General features: G+C 55.7%; 1 protein-coding gene across 10 annotated transcripts in view; it reads right to left on the bottom strand.

Annotated features, from left to right (window-relative positions):
• Positions 1-16438, bottom strand: part of GOLGA3 (golgin A3) — a 33997-nt gene extending 17559 nt beyond the window's left edge. For 2 of the 10 annotated variants that reach the window (XM_016146011.2, XM_036221737.1), the window contains exons 1-9: positions 15579-16083; positions 12001-12114; positions 10687-10995; positions 9151-9429; positions 7021-7133; positions 4493-5151; positions 4032-4143; positions 2261-2567; positions 681-883 (exon numbers count right to left, since the gene is read on the bottom strand). In XM_016146011.2, the coding sequence (XP_016001497.2) occupies positions 681-883; positions 2261-2567; positions 4032-4143; positions 4493-5151; positions 7021-7133; positions 9151-9429; positions 10687-10813 (1800 nt within the window). In that variant the 5' untranslated portion in view covers positions 10814-10995; positions 12001-12114; positions 15579-16083. Of the gene's footprint in view, positions 1-680; positions 884-2260; positions 2568-4031; positions 4144-4492; positions 5152-7020; positions 7134-9150; positions 9430-10686; positions 10996-12000; positions 12115-12275; positions 12297-15567; positions 16084-16112 lie in introns of those variants that run through there. The other 8 variants (XM_036221731.1, XM_036221732.1, XM_036221730.1 and 5 more) reach the window with 8 other exon arrangements.
• Positions 16439-17471: the final 1033 nt, after the last annotated feature.

Below are 17471 nucleotides of genomic sequence, written 5' to 3'. Positions count from 1 at the left end.
GCTGCCCGGGCAGCACCAGGCACCTTCGTGACCAACGCGAGGCCAGAGCGCCGAGCCCCGGGCAGGGGGCACCTTGGCAGTATGACGCGGCCAGCAGGAGCGGGCCAGCGAGCCTGGCCGAGGGAGCCTGCGCGCCCGGGCCGCACAGGCTCCCACTGGGCCCTGTGTCCTAACCGAGCATGGTGTGGGGGAAGACGATCCCTGCAGGACGCAGGACACGAGTGTTCACATAGGAAAGAGCTGGCAACGAAGGCGCTGCAGACGGGAGGCGTTCCCACTGGGGAGGCAACGCGTGCCGATCTGCGTGCGTGCCCGAAACAAGGCCACTGCAGGGCGGAGACCAGGGCCTGTGAGCCCTGGGATCAGGCGGGTGTGGGTTCGAGAGCGACGGAAGATGCCCTCGGAGCAGGGAAGCCTTACCACTCAGAACCAGGAATATAGGACATACCGAAAATGCGTTTTAGAATTAAACCTGCTCAAGCGGAGAGGCTGTCAGACCCCTGGTGTCAGAAGGTCACGGGGAGGTACTTCCTGTCTAGGACAAATGTGAGCTATACGAGTGGTTAGCAGATTTTTTAAAAATGCATCTCTGAAACCTAAAAGCGGAGTCTTAACTTAGGGAAAAAGCAGTCGTTCTGCACGAGACGTGGAGTGCAGCCTGCCCGGCCGTCGGGGCATACCTGGATGTGGGCCATCTCGCCCTGCAGTCGGACCCGGGCCTCCTGCGCCAGGGCGAGCTGCTGCTGGTACCACTGCCGGACACTCTGCAGAGACGAGATCTCGGCCTGGGACGCCTTCAGCTTGCTGGTCAGCGTCGTGCGCTCCAGCTGCACTTGCTGTAGCTGGCTCTGCAAGGCCACCATCTGCTGCCGCAGGTCGTGCACTGGAAGCAAGAAAGCACAGCTGCTTAGACGTCGCCACCGCCAGGAGCCGGCCTCTCTGCGGAGGGCAAGAAAGCGGCCCCTCTCGTCACGCGCAGTAGTGAGGTTCGAAGTTGCGGACCCTGAACCGTGGGTCCTGAAGGAAACGGCCATGGTGGCACGTCATCGACCCATCGACATGCAATCCTGGTCTGTGTGTGAGTCTGTCTGACAACACCTGACTTTCTGCCAGTTACTCCTCAGCAGCTCGGTAACCTGGGCCTGAAAGCAGCTCCTCTAACACACGTGTTTTCTCCAGCCTCCTTCACTTAGGAATACCAGTGTCTAGGGTTCATTTTAAATAGCAAAACCATGGAAAAAAAGCACAAAAATGCAAAAACTGTGGCACCAGTAGACCTAAAAGGACAGCGTTTGAGGCATGAGAGCTGGAGGCTGGCTCGGCTGGGAGTAAGCACGTCGGGAGGCCCGCTCTCCAGTTCTGCACCTGCCCGCGGGTGCCCCGAGGTGTGGTGACGGCTGACCCCATGGCGGACACACGCGGTAAGGATCTGGGCCACACCCGGGGGATTCAGCACACCGAGCTCCGCCATGTGTCCACAGCATCTCTGTGGAGGCCAAGGCTCTAGTCTCAAGGGGCCTGATGACATCTGTGGGCCTCAACAAACTCAGGAATAGCATCTTGTCACCAATTCCACACGAACACCTGCCGGTTGCCGGTATGGTCAGCTCCTCACATTGAGGAAGACAGGGAGTGGGGAGGAGGAGACAGGAAATGACAGACTGGCCTTCTCGGGATCTGGCTGGAGGCGGATGTCAACTCTGGGGACGTCTGTGTCCCAGGGTGAGAGGGCAGCGCAGGGGAAGGGCCGTGCGCTGCCCCGTGCATGGCCTGCCACCAAGGTCCCCTGGACCTGCTACTGCATTAGTGTCATGTCAGACAGAGGTCCAACAGAGGTCCAACTAGACCCAAAACCTCAACTTAAGGTAGGGAAAATAAAGATTTACTAATCAACAATAAGTGTCGCTGTTAAATATTTTAAACAGAATCTGCAATGCCGTGGCAAAAGCAGGCAGCTCTAGCCCCAAAGGCCAATGGACTCTGAAGGCCGAGCGAGAGGAAACTGACTACCACTGACTCTTGCCGGTCCAGAGTGCACGTCTCAGACCTGAGCCGGTCCCTGGAGCGTATACAAAACGTGCGGTGTCCACATGCTTAGCCAGGACTAATACCTACTGCAGGAGAGCAAGCCCCTCGCGTTGCGTGCATCAGCGGGGAGAACACCCCGCCCGTTAGTATGATGGCCCCCGCCACCGGCGACGGCTCTCTGGGCCTTTCACGAGGATTCAGGGTCCAAGGCACAGACCCGGGGGCCACGCACCTGTGTTGTCCTTACTGAGCATGCTCCTCTGCATCTCCTCCACCTTGGCCAGGAGTCGCTGGTACTGCTCCTCCGCCACCTGCAGGTCGCTGTTGGAGGACGCCAGGCTGGCATTCTTGGCCTCCAGCATGCTCTGCAGGTCGCCCATTGCCCGCTCCAGGTCCCAGCACGACCGCTTCAGGGTGTCCACCTCCGAGCTGAGCGAGTCCTGCCGCTGCTGGCTGCTGTGGCTGTGCTCCGCCTGCGCCTGCAGCCGGGTGCTCAGTGCGGCGAGCTGCGCCTGCAGCTCGGCCTTCTCTTTAAGGGCCTGGAGGGATCGCCAAACAGCCATGCTGACCTTCAGGAAACTAAGTCACCTCTGCCCCGCGTTAAATTAAGAAGGCTGCCACAACAAACCAGTGCGACAGAGAGCGGTGTCCACAGGTGCGCCCTGCAGGGAAGCACCGCGTCTTCCGGACTCAGTCGCCTAGCGTGACGGCCATCCCCAGAGGAGGCGCATTCTCCAGACCAGCCCAGGGGGCAGGGCGGCGCCCAGCACGTGCTCACTTCATACATGAAGGCGCCGAGCAGGGTGGCACTTGGGACCGCAATGCCAGCACCCATTCACCCACTGGGATGCCAGGAAGCATATTTGACCGAAGAACCGAAACCCGTGTAAGCACGCACACAGACGCGCAAAGCAAGAACACCAGGAGCCCGCGGAGGCGGAGGACGGCCAGGCCCAGGTCTGGGGAACGCAGCGTGGCAGAACGTGTCTGCAGGGAAGACTGCCGTCACACAGTGGCCCGGGGCACAGAGCAGCCCGCAGTGCTGTGCGGCTCTGGGCGGCAGGACCACAGGGCCCGCTGCCCGCAGCACGGAGCACGGAGCAGGGAGTGACGAGACCGTGGGGCCCCGCGACGCCCAGGGCAGCGGAGCACGTCCACAAGACGAGCACCGGGCGCGGTCTGCCGGGGGGCACCAGCACCACGGCGGCCAGCCACCAAGCCGACCAACAGGAGGACAAACACTCAAGGGTACCAAGTTACCCGAGCAAGCGCGACGTGACTGCACAGTGAGCGCGTCTCCACAGAGAAGTCAGAAAGGGTCGCACTGGCTGACCCACCAGGGTCCTGGTTCAGACACAAGGGTGGAGGAAACAAGCCCCCAGGAGAATGAGAAGGTAAGGGACGACTGAGGGGCCGGCCCACAGCACAGGACGCGTGTGGAGGCTCATCGGAGCCAGCTGCTGGCGTCAGCGGCCCCTCTCTGCCGTCTGAGGGAAACGCCCTCGCTGGGGCCTGACTGGCACTCAGGGCCGGTGGCTCCAGCTCTCCACGCCCAAAGCGTAGAGTCAACTGAACTGATCTACTCCGATCGTTGACAGCAAAGTTGAACATTAAGGGATGGAAAACTATTTTTCAGGCATATGCTAACCAAATAAAGCCAAGCTCATTAAGAGAAAAGGAGAACTCAGAGCGAAAAATATGAAATGGCAAAGATAACAATCTTAACGTGCCAAAAAAAATTGAAATAAACCAAAACAATTTAACTATTACGCACTGTTGGGTACCTAACAGCAGAGCTATGACTCTCCTAGGCAGACCCTGACAGATCCAGGGAAAAAGTGAGCCAGCGGTCAGGGGGAACTGCTGCCTCCCGAGGCCGGTCAGGCCGAGGCGCGTCGGGGACCGAGGCACGGCGGCTGCTGCGGCTCGCGCTTCGAGACGCGCGACCCTGTGCCTGGGGAACAAGAGGCACGCGGCCCGGACGCACCCCCGCCACCTGTTACCTGGCTGGCCTCTAGCGATAGGGCTTCCAGCTGCCCTTCGAGTCTTGTTTTTTCTTTAAGAACCTGCAACATTTCATCATGCGCTTCGGCCACGGAACTTTCCACGGACACACTGGAAGAGAAGGCACAAAGGGACACGACTGATCGCTCCCCTTCCCATCCGTCCACACCCGCTAAATCCAACATCACCCTGCTGCTGCCCTCCCTCCGAGTTTTAAAAATAAGTGAAAGGGTTTCCGTAGCGCTCCCGTGACACCGCGCCGCAGGCGGACACCTCGGGCAGCCCTGGCTGGACCAGCCTTGGAACGTGCGGTCAGGGCAGCACGCGCGCCAGCGGGCAGAGCGCCGCGGCGCTGCGGACGGCCAGGCAGCCCTGGACCCATTTCCGCTGTGCGGCACACGTGGTGCACGGGACACGTCAGAGCCTGGGTGTTAGGCGAGGGACGCGGCTGCCTGCCCACCTGCTGCCGACGCTGCCAGCCCGGCTCCGCACCTCCCCATTGACGGCCGGGGCCCGGTCTTGGTGCTCGGCTGTGGCGGCCTGGAGGACGTCCGTGATGGACGGGAACTGGCCCAGGGCACTGGCGGCGACCTCCTGGCCGCCGACCATGTAGGAGGCTTCCCGCGCGCCCACAGTGTTCGCCAGGAGGCCGGACACCCCTGAGGCGGAGACGCTGCTGTAGGAGGAGCTGTCACTCTCGTCCCCATCAGCCTCGGACACATTGTCTCCCACCAGGGACACGTTCTCCAGGCGGCCCTCGGCCCCGGGAGACAGGCTGACCTCCGACACTACCGCCGCCGCACCACCGCGGTGCTGCTTCAGGGGACCCGCGGCACGGTCCGCGGCTGGGATGCTCCCGCCAGAATTCCCAGCGTCCGCGTCTTCGGCTCTGTAGTCAGCCAGAGACCGAATTTTGCTTGATCTGGAACTCTTTTTCTCCTTAGGATGTGCCAGCAGCCCCAAGCTGCCCACCTTCGGCCCCCGAGGGACACTGGTGCGCAGGAAGGAATATTCCTTTGTCATAGCCACGGCACTGGCTCTTGGTAAGATTTCTGGGTTCAGCATGAGTTCAGGATCAAGCGTGCTAAAAAGTCTCGTTTTAGTTGCAGGTTGACTGGACTGAGAAGGAAAGGAAAGCACGATTATTTAAAATTGACAAGCAGCACCTAAATCGTGGCACCAGAAAGGCTACGCCAAGCCCATTCCCGCCGCAGGCCCTCAGCCCTCCGCAGGCTCGCTGCCCGTGGCCAGCGGCCAGTCCAAGCACGTGCCTTCAACGGCTGTGGCTTGTTGATACTAGAAACCAGTACAGCGCGTCCTTCCTCAGCATACCTCCTTTACATAAATCTCCTGGCTACAGGGTTAGGGTTAGGATTAGGGCTAGGGCTAGGGCTAGAAAAATAATAATAATAATAATAATAATAAAAAAATTAAAAAACAAAAATCTCCTGGCTATTCTCCCCTAGTCATTCTTTTAGATAAACTTGAAAATTTTCTTCAAGTTAAAAAAAAAAGTCCTGCTGAATTACAACTATTTGACGTTATAATTATTTACAGGACACGACCTGCTCCCCTCCACTCATTCATATCTGCTTGCAGGTCCTTGAACCAAGGAACTTATGTAGTGTTCATCTAGATTCTAAACCGTATTTACTGCCATCTCGATTTAACGCTTATTTTATCATTTTCTTATTGTAAATGTTACATTTTCCCACTAACATTATAACTGGTTATTATGATAACTATTGTTTAATATTTGTATTTTTAAATCAGTTTCCCGAACCCTCATCAGTTTTATGATGTTACAAATCTATGACTTTGTATCTGACTGGCGTTTACGAGGCATTAGTGACACCTGCACTTAACGGTCACATCTCTCCTCTTTTTCAATAGTTATACTGCTTATTTTTCTCACATTGCCATGTTAGCCAGAACTTCCCAAAGAGCCTTGGGACACGGGATGGAGGAAGACCTGTTACTTGCTATTTCAACGTTCCTCTTACAGAGAAACACTTGGTCGCGTGCTATTCCACAGTCAGTGCGACCCCAGCGGGGCCGGGAGCCAGGGGAAGAACAGGAAGCAGCTCAGAATGATACCGGATGCAACCGGAAGGATGAGCGTGAACAGCTGGGAGAGTGTACGGGGTGTGGGGACGGACAGACCGGATCACCGGATGTTAGCATACGATGGAAAGATGCCATCATCAGATCCATGAGAATGAGAAAAACAGCAGAGAAGATGAAGACTCAACATGGCCCCAAGAACGGTGGGATCTGTAGCCGCTCAAGAAGCGCCACAGGAAGGCAGCGTCGTGACCGCTGGGGAACACAGACCCGCAGGGCCACGGCTCCCTCGGGGAAGTAAATGGCCAACCCTGACGGGGACTTGTCACTGCGAAATCATTCACTGAAACCAACGTTAAAAATTAGTTTTAATTTTGAATTATTTTAGTGCGACATTTTTCAAGTCGACAGAAAAGCCAGACGACTGCGACGTGAACGTGCGCACTCCCCTCGCCTGGGGCCACTAAATGCGGTGAAGGGGCTGCTTTTGCCAGCACCCCAACAGCGTTCTGTGCCCAAGACTGCCGCCGGCACGTCCTGCCGACGCGCGCGGCGGTGTGCGGGGCACGGCACACGTGCCGACTCTGCACGGCAGCGGCACCACCCGTAAGCTGCTGAGGCGCGGGGCCGGCTGGCTGCTCAAGCACGGCCGGCAACGACCCACGTGTGTGCCGTCTCTGCTCTTCAAATGGCGGATGGAGTAAAATGTGCTCCTCCCCAGGGAAGGAGCGGACGGGTCGGAACCAGGCCCTGCTGGAATCTGCCCCAAGGGCGGGACCCTTACGAGAGAAGCGGGTCTTTGTGGAAAAGCACCGAAGCCCATTCCAGCTCAGAGAATAAGCAGCAGGCCCCAGAGGCACGTCTGACTCAGCGCTGCCTTCTGCACGTGGCGTCTCCAGGACCCTGCCCAGGAGACGGACTCACTCTTTCCTGCTGGCGCTTCACCCTGTACTGTTTGAGCTGTTCTTCCAGCCGCTTCCGAGCCTGCAGTCGGATCTGCTCCTCCTTCTCCAGGGGCAGCGAAGCCTCTGTGGAACCTGGGGGGGAGGAGGGGATGGCAATTTAGAAACTCGGAAGGCGCCAGGGCACAAAGGACAAATCATAACAGCGGCTTGAAGTTTTGTGTTTAATTACCAGTATGACTGAGCTTCTAAACAACGCACAGCCATCTACTTTGGAAGGACTATGTCCGGATGGAGAAAACACAGTGAGCCCTGGACAATGGGTGTAGACAGGACCCACCTGAGCTTTGCGCTCAAGCCACAAAGACACCGCTCCCGACCACACCCCGTGGACACAGCAAGACACAGGCCACTGTGCCTGAGTAACAAGGAAACGCCATTCAGAGCTCGTGCCGTGGTGAACGCTCAGACTCAGGGCTCCTCGGCCCTCGGTCCAGCTCTAACACTGACCTTTGAGGTCACAGAGGAATGACAGGAGCAGTCTTGATGGAATCACACCCAGTCACATGGTCACGTCACACTCAACGTGCTTTCTCTGTGCAGCTCCGTTTGGAGATAAATTTGATCCACAGCTCATATTTCTTCCATAACACGTCACATTGTATTTTCGGCCAATAACAGAATCTAAAATATCTAAACCCAAACCTCCAGCTGGGTAGTAAAGGGCTGAACAGTCGGTGCAAAGGCACAGCGGTCCCAGGTTTTCACACGGACCAGACATGCAGTGGGATGTCGGGAGGGCCTGGGGGATGTGCGGACAGGGCAGTGTCCCGGTTTAACCACTACCAGACGGCACCATCTTCAGACGTAGGTTTTGAGGGTGTAAGCAGCTGCTGTTTTAAATAACCCGACACCTGAGCAGTCGCCAAGAACTGCACGAGGAATTCACTGATGCTGTTACTAATTTGCACGTTTATCACTGAAGAGACCTCTTGTACTTTTTGAAAAGCCACGAAGTGCTCTAGAGGCGGAAACCCAAGGCCTGTGGCTTCAGGCAGGAAACCCAACACTGCAGACACTCGCCAGGAAGAGCCGCAGGCACCTAGGGCTTGTACCTGATGTCCCCTGGCTTAAACGCTGACAACTGGCTTACAGAACACTCTAAAACATACCACAGCCCTAACAAAATGCCTGTGAGGAAAAAGGCAAACAACCCAAAAGAAAAATGGGCCAAACATATGAACAGACACTTCACAGAAAGGAATGGCCAAATGAGTAACAGATAAAAACAGGCTCAAGCCTTCCAGGAATCAGACCAGTGCAGGTTGCAAGTCAAGTGATAGGAAGCTCCGGAGCGCACCCCGCAGACTGCTGAGGGCCGAAAAGCACCTGGGCGCAGGAGGGCGGGGGGTCGCCCTCTCGTGGTGGCCAGTGGCACGGAAGCATGACCACGTGGGGCGGACAGGACAGCACCTGTTGCTTCTGACCAGAAAGTCTGCAACAGGGGTGCAGTGGCGCCGCGGACTCGCGCGGCGGTCGCTGCTGCAGAGGCCCCGACCGGCCTCGTGAGAGTGGATCGCGCCGCAGCGGCCGCCGCCCGGCAGTGCGAAGTGAGAAAAACGCGCAACGAAGGGCACGCGTGGTCCCGTCTTCGCAGCGACCCAGACCTGCCTGTTGACAGGGGCCGGGAAAGGCTCATGCGAAAAGGCGCTGAACCACAGAGGCACGTGACGCGGTCCCATGAGATGCAGTGACGAGAAAGCACGTGGTAGGCAAAGGCCTGAGGCGTCTTTGGCTCATCACAGGTGGCAGTGTGTGACCTGTTCACCCCTCAATACCCAGCGATCAGCACGAAATAAACGCTAAATAAAACGCATCATAAAAGAAAGCTTTCCAAGCGTAACCTTCGAGACTAAGTTCCCACTGGCTGCCTGCTCGCCACCCAGGGTGACGACGACGCACACGCAGGCCCTCCGAATCGGACCACGGCGGAGCGTTCTCTAAAGCAGAGTTACCTGACAAACACGCAATCCACAACAGCAGCAAAACAGTGCATGGCGGAGGGACAAGCAGTGACCTGGCCAGGGCATGGGCCTCTGCCCATGGCGAGTGACAGGGGACACAGGGGCGGGCGGCGGGATTGGATGCTTACACAGCCGCGTCTCTTGCATAGGAAGGCTGAGCCTGAGAGACTGTAGAGCTTCTTTTCTACCACTGCCCTCAGCACTAGGCCCCTGAGACGTCTTTAGGTTGTCATGGAAAGCAGCCACACCTGGAGGGGCATCAGGACCCATGGGGCTTGTGCTGGGACCGAGAGCTGACGGAGGGTCTGGGAGCTGGGGCGTCGGCCCATTCTGACAGGCGTCCCCCTTGCTGGGTACGTCCGGGCTTTGTCCTCCACTTGCAGCACTGTTTGCCTCGACGCTGGCACCTGGAAGAGAGAACGGGGCTGGGCCATCACGACTGTGACCAACGGGCCAAACTGTTCTTCAGAAATGCAGCTAAAACAGGACAAGAGAGAAGCTAGAGCCGTGAGCACGAGCAAGCGCCAGACCCCGACTCTGTCCAGTCTGGGCGAGCGGCAGGTCCTTGTTCTCTGGGGGGGCGGGAGGCCTGGGACCAGCCGCTCCGCCTCCCAGGGCCCGCCACCCTCGCCCCCGGACGCCCTCGCCCTCCGTACTCGGGCTGCAGAACTGCAGTAGTAACGGGTTCTTTTCATTTAAATAAGACCAGTGAGAAATCTTATGAAAGTTTGTTTTAACCTATAGCAAAAGAAAACAAATGCTTAAAACACAGCTGACAACGTTTCCAACAGATGTTGGTAACCACAGAGCTAATCAGAGCTGTAGTCACAAAGGGCTGATTCCAGCCATTCCAAAGTATCAACATCCTCCACGATGAGAAGTCTGAGGCAAAGAGGGGGATCCGCTGACCGGGACGGCCGCGGCAGATCTGAGCACAGAACCCAAAGAGAGTGAGGCCAGCATAAATCAAGGGTCCCCCTCCAGAGGGTTCATCACACGCTGTGGTAGATCTAAGAGCTGGCTCCCTGCCCGCCCCGCTGTGGAATCCTTGGTCCAGGGCCCACGCTGTTACTGGCCTCACCTGACCTTTAAGAAGCACTAATCAGCAAAGCCATTTTAGGTGCTAACACATCATCTTACAAAAATCAGAATGCAATTGCTGCCACTAAGTCGGTACATATGTACTCTACTACTCTCAAGCGCACACTGCACGAAACTTCCTGAGCAGGAAAGGGCGTGAGAACTGAGTGAATAATTTACCCTGCAACTGTGATGGACAAATAACTCATCAGATAACAGGCTAATGTGATTTGATAACCCTCAGACCGCTACGGAACCGTTACTGAATCCCAGGTAGCAACATTCCTGCAGCCGGCCGGCCGGCCCGGTAGCCTGTTAGCGACCAAGGCCGTGTCAGTGGCCACCGCAGAGGCCAAGCGGGAAACAGGCCGCTATGCCCGGCTGGCGCGGAAGTGAGCCAGTCCCTGCTCTGTTTCACACACGTGGCACTTGACTGGAAGTTGGCGCCAACTGAGCAAAACACTCATCTGATCACCAGAGACACACTCTGAGTGAAAAGTTCACCACGGTCGTAAACGCCGTCTCCCCCATGCCCTCCGGCAGAACGCCTGCAGCGCGCGGAGGAGCTGGCGACTGGCACCGACCTTCGTCCCACTGGTCGGGCGGAGCTGGCGAGCCCAGGGGTGTGTGGAGGGCGTCGGGGTGAGCTGAGGTGACACCGCTGGGTCCATCCTCCGAGAGGCCATCCTGCACGGCCAACGTGCCGTCCATGGTTGGGACGACAGAGGCGGGGCTGTCGCTCAGTGGCCGCGAGCCAGCTGCCGGCGGGTTCGGCTTCTGCCATCACCACAGCCTCGAGCTCCTGGGAAGGACGGCACTCGGTTTCCCATTTTCGGAAAAAGACTTAAAGTCTCATGAATGGCTTGAAATCAAACCAAGTAAGGTCATGACACCTGACAGGAGAGAAAATAGAAATGTTATGAAACTCCATTTGTCAGATTTAAAGTAATGATGCTTCCCAATTTGCATCTGCATAATAAACAAATACAGATTTATTTATTCGACAAACAATCCTTGAGCACACACCACATCCCGGGCTTTGCGGAGAATGGCGGAACTAGCTACGCCTGGGCCACCTCTAAGGCACTTGCTGGCTACTGGTGCTGGCTAAAGATGGTTCAGAGCAGCTCAGTAATTGGCACTGTAAATGTCACAGGTGCCACTAAGCTGGGGTGGGGCCTGAGCGACTGAGGAATGAGTTTTTATTTGAGAGTAAAGAGCCACATGTGTGTGGCCAGTGGCCTCCACATGGGACACACAGGCTAAGGCGCTCAGAGGGCTCACAGCAAGCTCCCTTCCGGGAGGCCCAGGGACGGTGCCAGGGACCCGGCTCAGCACCATCGGGGGCAAAGTGAAGGAAGCAGCTGCAGGGAACGTGGGAACCGTACGCTGCGTAGTGGGGGGCGCGGGAAGGGCAGCCGCCTGGGAATGGCGGGCCCGAGAGCGCATCTCACGGCAGGTGGCCACTCCTGTCTTTCGTTTCTAGCAGGGTCGGCCGTCTCTGAACACATCCTGCTCGGCTAAGGTTAAGGGAGCTGCTGGCTGTCGCTTCTGAAGTGCACTGAGGAGACTGTGATTTCATCAACAGAGAAGATGTGACCTATTCTTTAATCTATAAAAACGCTGACATTAACTTCCTTCTGAAATAGGTTTCATGTCATCCTATGTTCCGTTCTGTGTTTCACGTGTTTCAGGATAAAAAGCTACATGACTTTCCAAGCCAGCTTACGAATCCCACAGTCGTTGTAAGACCAGCGCCTAGGCGGTCTTACAGGAGGGTCTGACACTGCTCAGTGGCAGGGGGACGTCGGTGTGCCTGTTCCTCCAGGACCGTTTACGCTGATAGCCCTCCCTCGGCCTGTCACCAGAGAACAGCACGCGCCGGTGGGTGGCATCACCTGCTCCGCCAGTGTAGTGAATGGCTGGTGATGAGAACGTCCCCTTATGCAGACTCAGGAGTGTTTGGCTTGCAGCTCGAATGACCCACACATTCCCCTCTGCTGCCTGGCACCCTACAAGCCGAAGACACTAAGAGTTAGTAATAGTGCCGTTAAGAATAGAAAAAGGTTGTATCTACTACTGAGCATGAGACAAGTGCTAAGGGTTTGTGCCAACAAGGATTGTGGATAGACGTGAGTGAAAACACGAGTGACTATGGCCCACTGCAGCTCACCAGAAGGCACTGACCACCAGTCCGGCTCACGGCGCCTGGCTCATGGAAATATTCCAAGACTGCAATGATGTCTGAATCAGAGAAATGAAGGGGGTTACCGAGGCTGGCCAGAACGTGACCCCATGCGCAACGGGCTCTCAATTCCACCGCTGTCTCTACAATAACTGGTGTTTCTTTCGACCTCGGACAGGTTCCCAGGTGGGGGGTAGGAGACGGACCCCTGGAGGCTCCACACCTATATCCGCACATCCCAGACACCCCTCTGAGTATCACAGCTTCGCAGGGTCCTAGCTCCATGGAAAACTACTGCGGTGCCCCCAAGCCTGTCTCTCAGCCACAACCCCATGAACTCGCTGGGCAGCAGGTGCAGGAAGCTGGCCCGGCCGGGACAAGACGCTCTAGAGAGACTGCCCTTTAAAGAGCAAGGCGAGGCACATCAGCACAGCACAGCCAAGCTGTCCCCTGCATCTCAGGCTGGCCACTTCAAGGACAGATGATGTGTAACAACAAACATGGAGCAGCACGGAATTAGCTGTCACTGTAGATGACACAATGCATGTGCTGGTCACACTGACAAGTTCCTAAACAAAAGAAAAACGTTTGTATCGTGATGACACATGCGTGAAGCTGTCTGAATCACCGTAGTGCTCCCTATGATGCATGCAATGACAGACGAGTGCTTTTCAGGCGGGAGCTGGTCCCTGTGCTACAGATGCCCTCCCTTCTCGCCTCGACCACCAGGCAAATTCCCAGAGATCGCGCCATGTCTACCACTAGGTGCTGCTCTGAAGTCCCTCCTGGGCCTCGGGTAAAGCACCTGGCCTGGCGCACTCCCATCTGCCATCACAATGCCCCTGCGTGCACGGCACACCACGACCGTGTGTATGCCCATCTCCGTCGTGCTCCAAGATCCCCGAAGCAGAAGCAACCACCCCAAGTCTGCCCGGCCCCCCTGAACGCGCCCTATTCACGGTGCTACCCACCGCAGGCTGCTGACTTAAAGCTTTGGCTCCACCAGTTTCCACCCTTTAGAGACCAAGCTAGTGGTTCCAAAACAAAATGATACGGTGTTTGCATCCATGAGCATCAACACTGCCTTTTCAAATACAGGAAAACTCTATTCCAACGACAAATACTTGGGAGCTACAGTTCCAATGAGGGACAAAGAACACCCCTGGGAGTACGAACTGGGAGGCCGCAGGCCAGATAAGCAATGTCACCCGGACGAGAAGGTAGAGAAGCACAGCCTGCAGGACTGGACTCATCTACTAAAGACAGAACATGCCGAACAGACAAGGGAGGGCAGAGGGGCAGTCGAGGTGCTGCAGAGGCAGATGTGCCACCGAGGCACGTGGTCACAACACCTTGAGACTGCCTGGGAAAGGGAGCACTAGCTGAGGTGTTTGAGGTCCGCTGATGAAGTCCCACCAAATATGGAGACGAACGTCAGCTCTCTGAGCCCAATACCATCACATACTCTTACTCGTTTAGTTCTCTTTATTTGGACTTTTTACTAAACAAGAAACTTTCTGATTCCCAAGTAGTCCTACGCACTCCACAGAGAGCTGGTGCAGCCCTCCAGGACACGAGACCCGTGACTGTAGCTTGTTCTGGTACCTCATGAACATGGCTCCTATCTGCATACAGCTCTTCCTGAAGCTAGACAAGAGACAGAATTCACTGACTGCCCAAAGCACGCTGGGGAGGTGACACTCCTCCCCGGGGATAATAAACTGGCAGTCTGTCCATCCTCAGTCTCATGTGAATTTTACTTAGCATGACTCAGTCATTCAGGGCCTCGTGACCTCAGACTTTTGACAAAAACAGGACGAGGAGAGTCAGAGAGGTGGGAGCACATCACAAGGAAGCTGTTATTAGTAATATGCATTGCATTTGTTAAAAAAAATTAAAAAGTCAGTTTTATTATAGTGCCATTTTTGGCTAGCCGCATTCTGTTGTTTCTTGGAGGGAAAAGACTGGGCAAAGCTACCACTTAGAAATTTGCAAAGTGTACTTAACTCTAGGTTCAACCCTGTCTGACATCAAGGGACTTCATACTGAGAAGCCACTGTCTCAGGCACATATGTGACTTCCAGTTTCCCTCACACACCGGATTACATGAGTCTGATTGATACATGCACATTAACAGCTCCACCTTAATTAAATTGTTCCTGTTGACACTCGGAAACAACAGGGTATGGCAAAGCTGAAACAGAATTTCCTTAAGACCCTAATGTCTAGTTGAGGCCACACTAGTAACTAAAAATAAACAGAGGCCTATGAACAAAGTGAAACCCTGGCAAGCGCGTGTCACTGTGCAGAGCACTACGTAAACAAAGGACAGGCTCAGGCGTCAGGCGTCTCAGCTTCAAGTCCTGGCTCCTCCACCCTCAGCTGTGAGATCACGAACAGATTTCTTAACCACTCTTAGCCGGTTTCCTCATCAGTAAGAGGATGAGAAAAAAAGAATACTAAATTTTTGCCAGGATTAAATACGACATGGCACAGGGTCTGTCCCATGCCCTCGATAAATGGTAGCTGTTATTATTAGTGTTCTCCTTTCACTGACACTTGTCAAAACTGATAGGTAAAAGCCAACTGAATACGTCCTCACTTAAGGAGGTACACTGCTGCTTAAAGCACTTGCCAAAAACTAAAATTAAATTAAATTCGCTACTTTTGAATCTGAGTAATGTCAGGTGAATTTTATTTCCTTTTCTCACTATTCAAGGTAGACTGTAACTGAAAGCTACCACTCCAGTAAAGGGTTGCTTGTAATATTAAAGAGAAAATCTAAAGTTTAAAAAACCTGTGAGTCACCTGTTTATGGCTTAGAACGTCCCAGCGGTTTCCAACACTGACAATAAAATCCAAGCCTGTACCATATACTAGGAAGTTGCCCACCGCCTAGCCCCTCCCTCCGTTGCATCCTGGTCCCTATCAGTTTCCTCCTTTCTCATTACACCTGGTCACCCTTCTCCACCTGAGCACACCAAACTTACTCCTCTCTTAGGGCCTTCACACTTGGGTTCGTTCCGCTGGAAAACAGTATTATTCCACAACTTTGCACAACTGGCTTCCAGGTCTCGGCTCAAAAGTCACTGACAGACCCACCCAAGCACCACCCAATACTCTCAGCAATTATCGCCTCACTGTCTGAACTCCTCCCCTGGAGCGTGAGCTCAGTGAAGGCAGGGACCTCACCCCTGTATCTCAGGATCTACAGTGAACAGTGCCCGTCCGACACACGACTGACACGCAACAAATATTTGTTGAAGCCTGAGCTGTTCACCTGCTTCCTACCAGTGGTAAGGCGGGCCCGCTCCCTCCGGAAGGTATCACTGCGTCGGAGAGACGCGTCTAACACCGGAACGAGACGGAATCCAGGTGGGAGAGGCTAAGAGCCACACGGATTCATTAAGCCCGGCTTCGCGCTAACCACGCGGCACCATGTCACGTTTGTCAGCTTGACAGCACTTCTGCGAAAGGACCCGCGCTGCCCGAAGGTTTCTAAGCAGCTCCAACGGCAGCTGCGGGCATCTCTGGAACATGCCACGTCCCGTCGCACGCAGACGGCGTTCCGGAGGGCTCGGCTGTAAGGACAGTTACGAGGCCAGTTCCGCTAGCACCTGCACCGCCGGCTTCCAGGCCCCGAGGCTACCAACCGTGAGGGGCCGGACGAGCGCTGGGCGTCGCCGCGCCGGGAGGAGACTTGGCCGGCCCTCAGGGCGCGCCTGGCCCCGCCGCCCGGGCTCCGCCCCGACCCCGCCTTGGGCCCCAGGCGCCGTCTCGCTCTCCCCGGCGGAACCCGGCCTGGGGGCTTCCCGTGACCCTCACCCGGAGCTGAGGAAGCCGCGACTGCGGCCCGGCCCGGCCCGGCGGCTCTAGCGGAGACGTGGCCGCGCGAGGGGCGGGGCGCGGCGCTGCGGCGACCTCGGCCCCCGGGAAACAGCCCGCGCGCGCTGCCTCCGTTCCGGAGGGGGGACCGTCCTCCTCTCGCCAGCAGGCGCCCTTGGCCGGAACTGCTCCGGCCGCAGGGCTGGGCTCCAGCCCACTCACAAGCGGCCGTTGGCGGATTGCAGAAAGAGAGTCTGCGGCTCTTTCCCGCGTTCAAACGCGGCTTCCTGACTTGCAGGACGAACTCCGACCGGAGGCTGGACAATTGAGCTTCCGGCGGAAGTGGCGTGTCCTGGGCTCCAGCCCCGCCCCGCCCAATCTGTCAGGTTGTGGGCGTGGCTACATTCCTCGCCGCGCGTCCCTTGGGGGCGTGTCTAGGGACCGCGGGGCGGGGGCGACGGGCGGTGCCCATGCAGCGCGGAGGCGGGGCGCCTGGGTCTGCGCACCCCAAACTCCAAATCTCACACTACGCCAGTTCGTCACCTTTCAGGTACCAATGCAAAAGTGACTCCTGCTTTGGAGCGGTAGCAGCGTTTTACCTTTTCAAAAATAAGACAAACAGAAAACAAAACAGCATCTGGCGCGAGGTTTAGGTTTTCTTTTCTTTCCTCTGCCTATGGATATCAAATTGTTCCAGCACCCTTCATTGAAAATACTATTCTTTCTCCATTAACTTACTTTTGCACATCTGTCAAAATCAGTTGGCTGCTTGCGTGCTCTGTTCCTGGGTTCACTGTTCTGTTCGGTGGTCCCGGTGCCCATCCCTTTGCAAACACAGTAGTAACTTTGCAGAAAGCTGTAATATTTGGTAGGGAATTCCTCCAACTTTGTCCTTTTTCTTGATTGTTCTAGATATTTGGGGACCCATGCTCTTTCATACAGATGTTAGAATAAACTTGTCTACAAAAGTCCTTCCTGGGAGTTTGGTAGGAATTACAATAAAACTATAGATCAATTTGGAGAGAATCGACACCTTTACTATGTTGTCTTTCAATTCATGGACATGGTATGCCTCTCCATTTTTTTAGATCTGCATTCATCCAGGCTGTACTCCCAAGGGGTAGGACAGAGAGGAGGGTATTTGAAGAGAAGGGCACACACTGCAACAGAAATAACACAGCATGTGGCATGCTCAAGGAAGTGCTGGAAGTTTCGCCAGCAGGTAGAGGTTCTTCCGTGCCAGGCCGTTCGGAGCCCTTCACTTCTCAACATCCCATCTGGCAAGTGTCCTATTGTTTCCAACTCACACAAGAGGAAACAGGCTCAGCGAGGTCAGGAAGTGGTCAGAATGAGACAGAG

The sequence above is a fragment of the Rousettus aegyptiacus genome, unplaced genomic scaffold, assembly GCF_014176215.1.
Source record: "Rousettus aegyptiacus isolate mRouAeg1 unplaced genomic scaffold, mRouAeg1.p scaffold_m13_p_5, whole genome shotgun sequence".
NCBI classification, from domain to species: Eukaryota; Metazoa; Chordata; class Mammalia; order Chiroptera; family Pteropodidae; genus Rousettus; species Rousettus aegyptiacus.
This window is presented reverse-complemented; position numbering and strand designations above follow the sequence as displayed.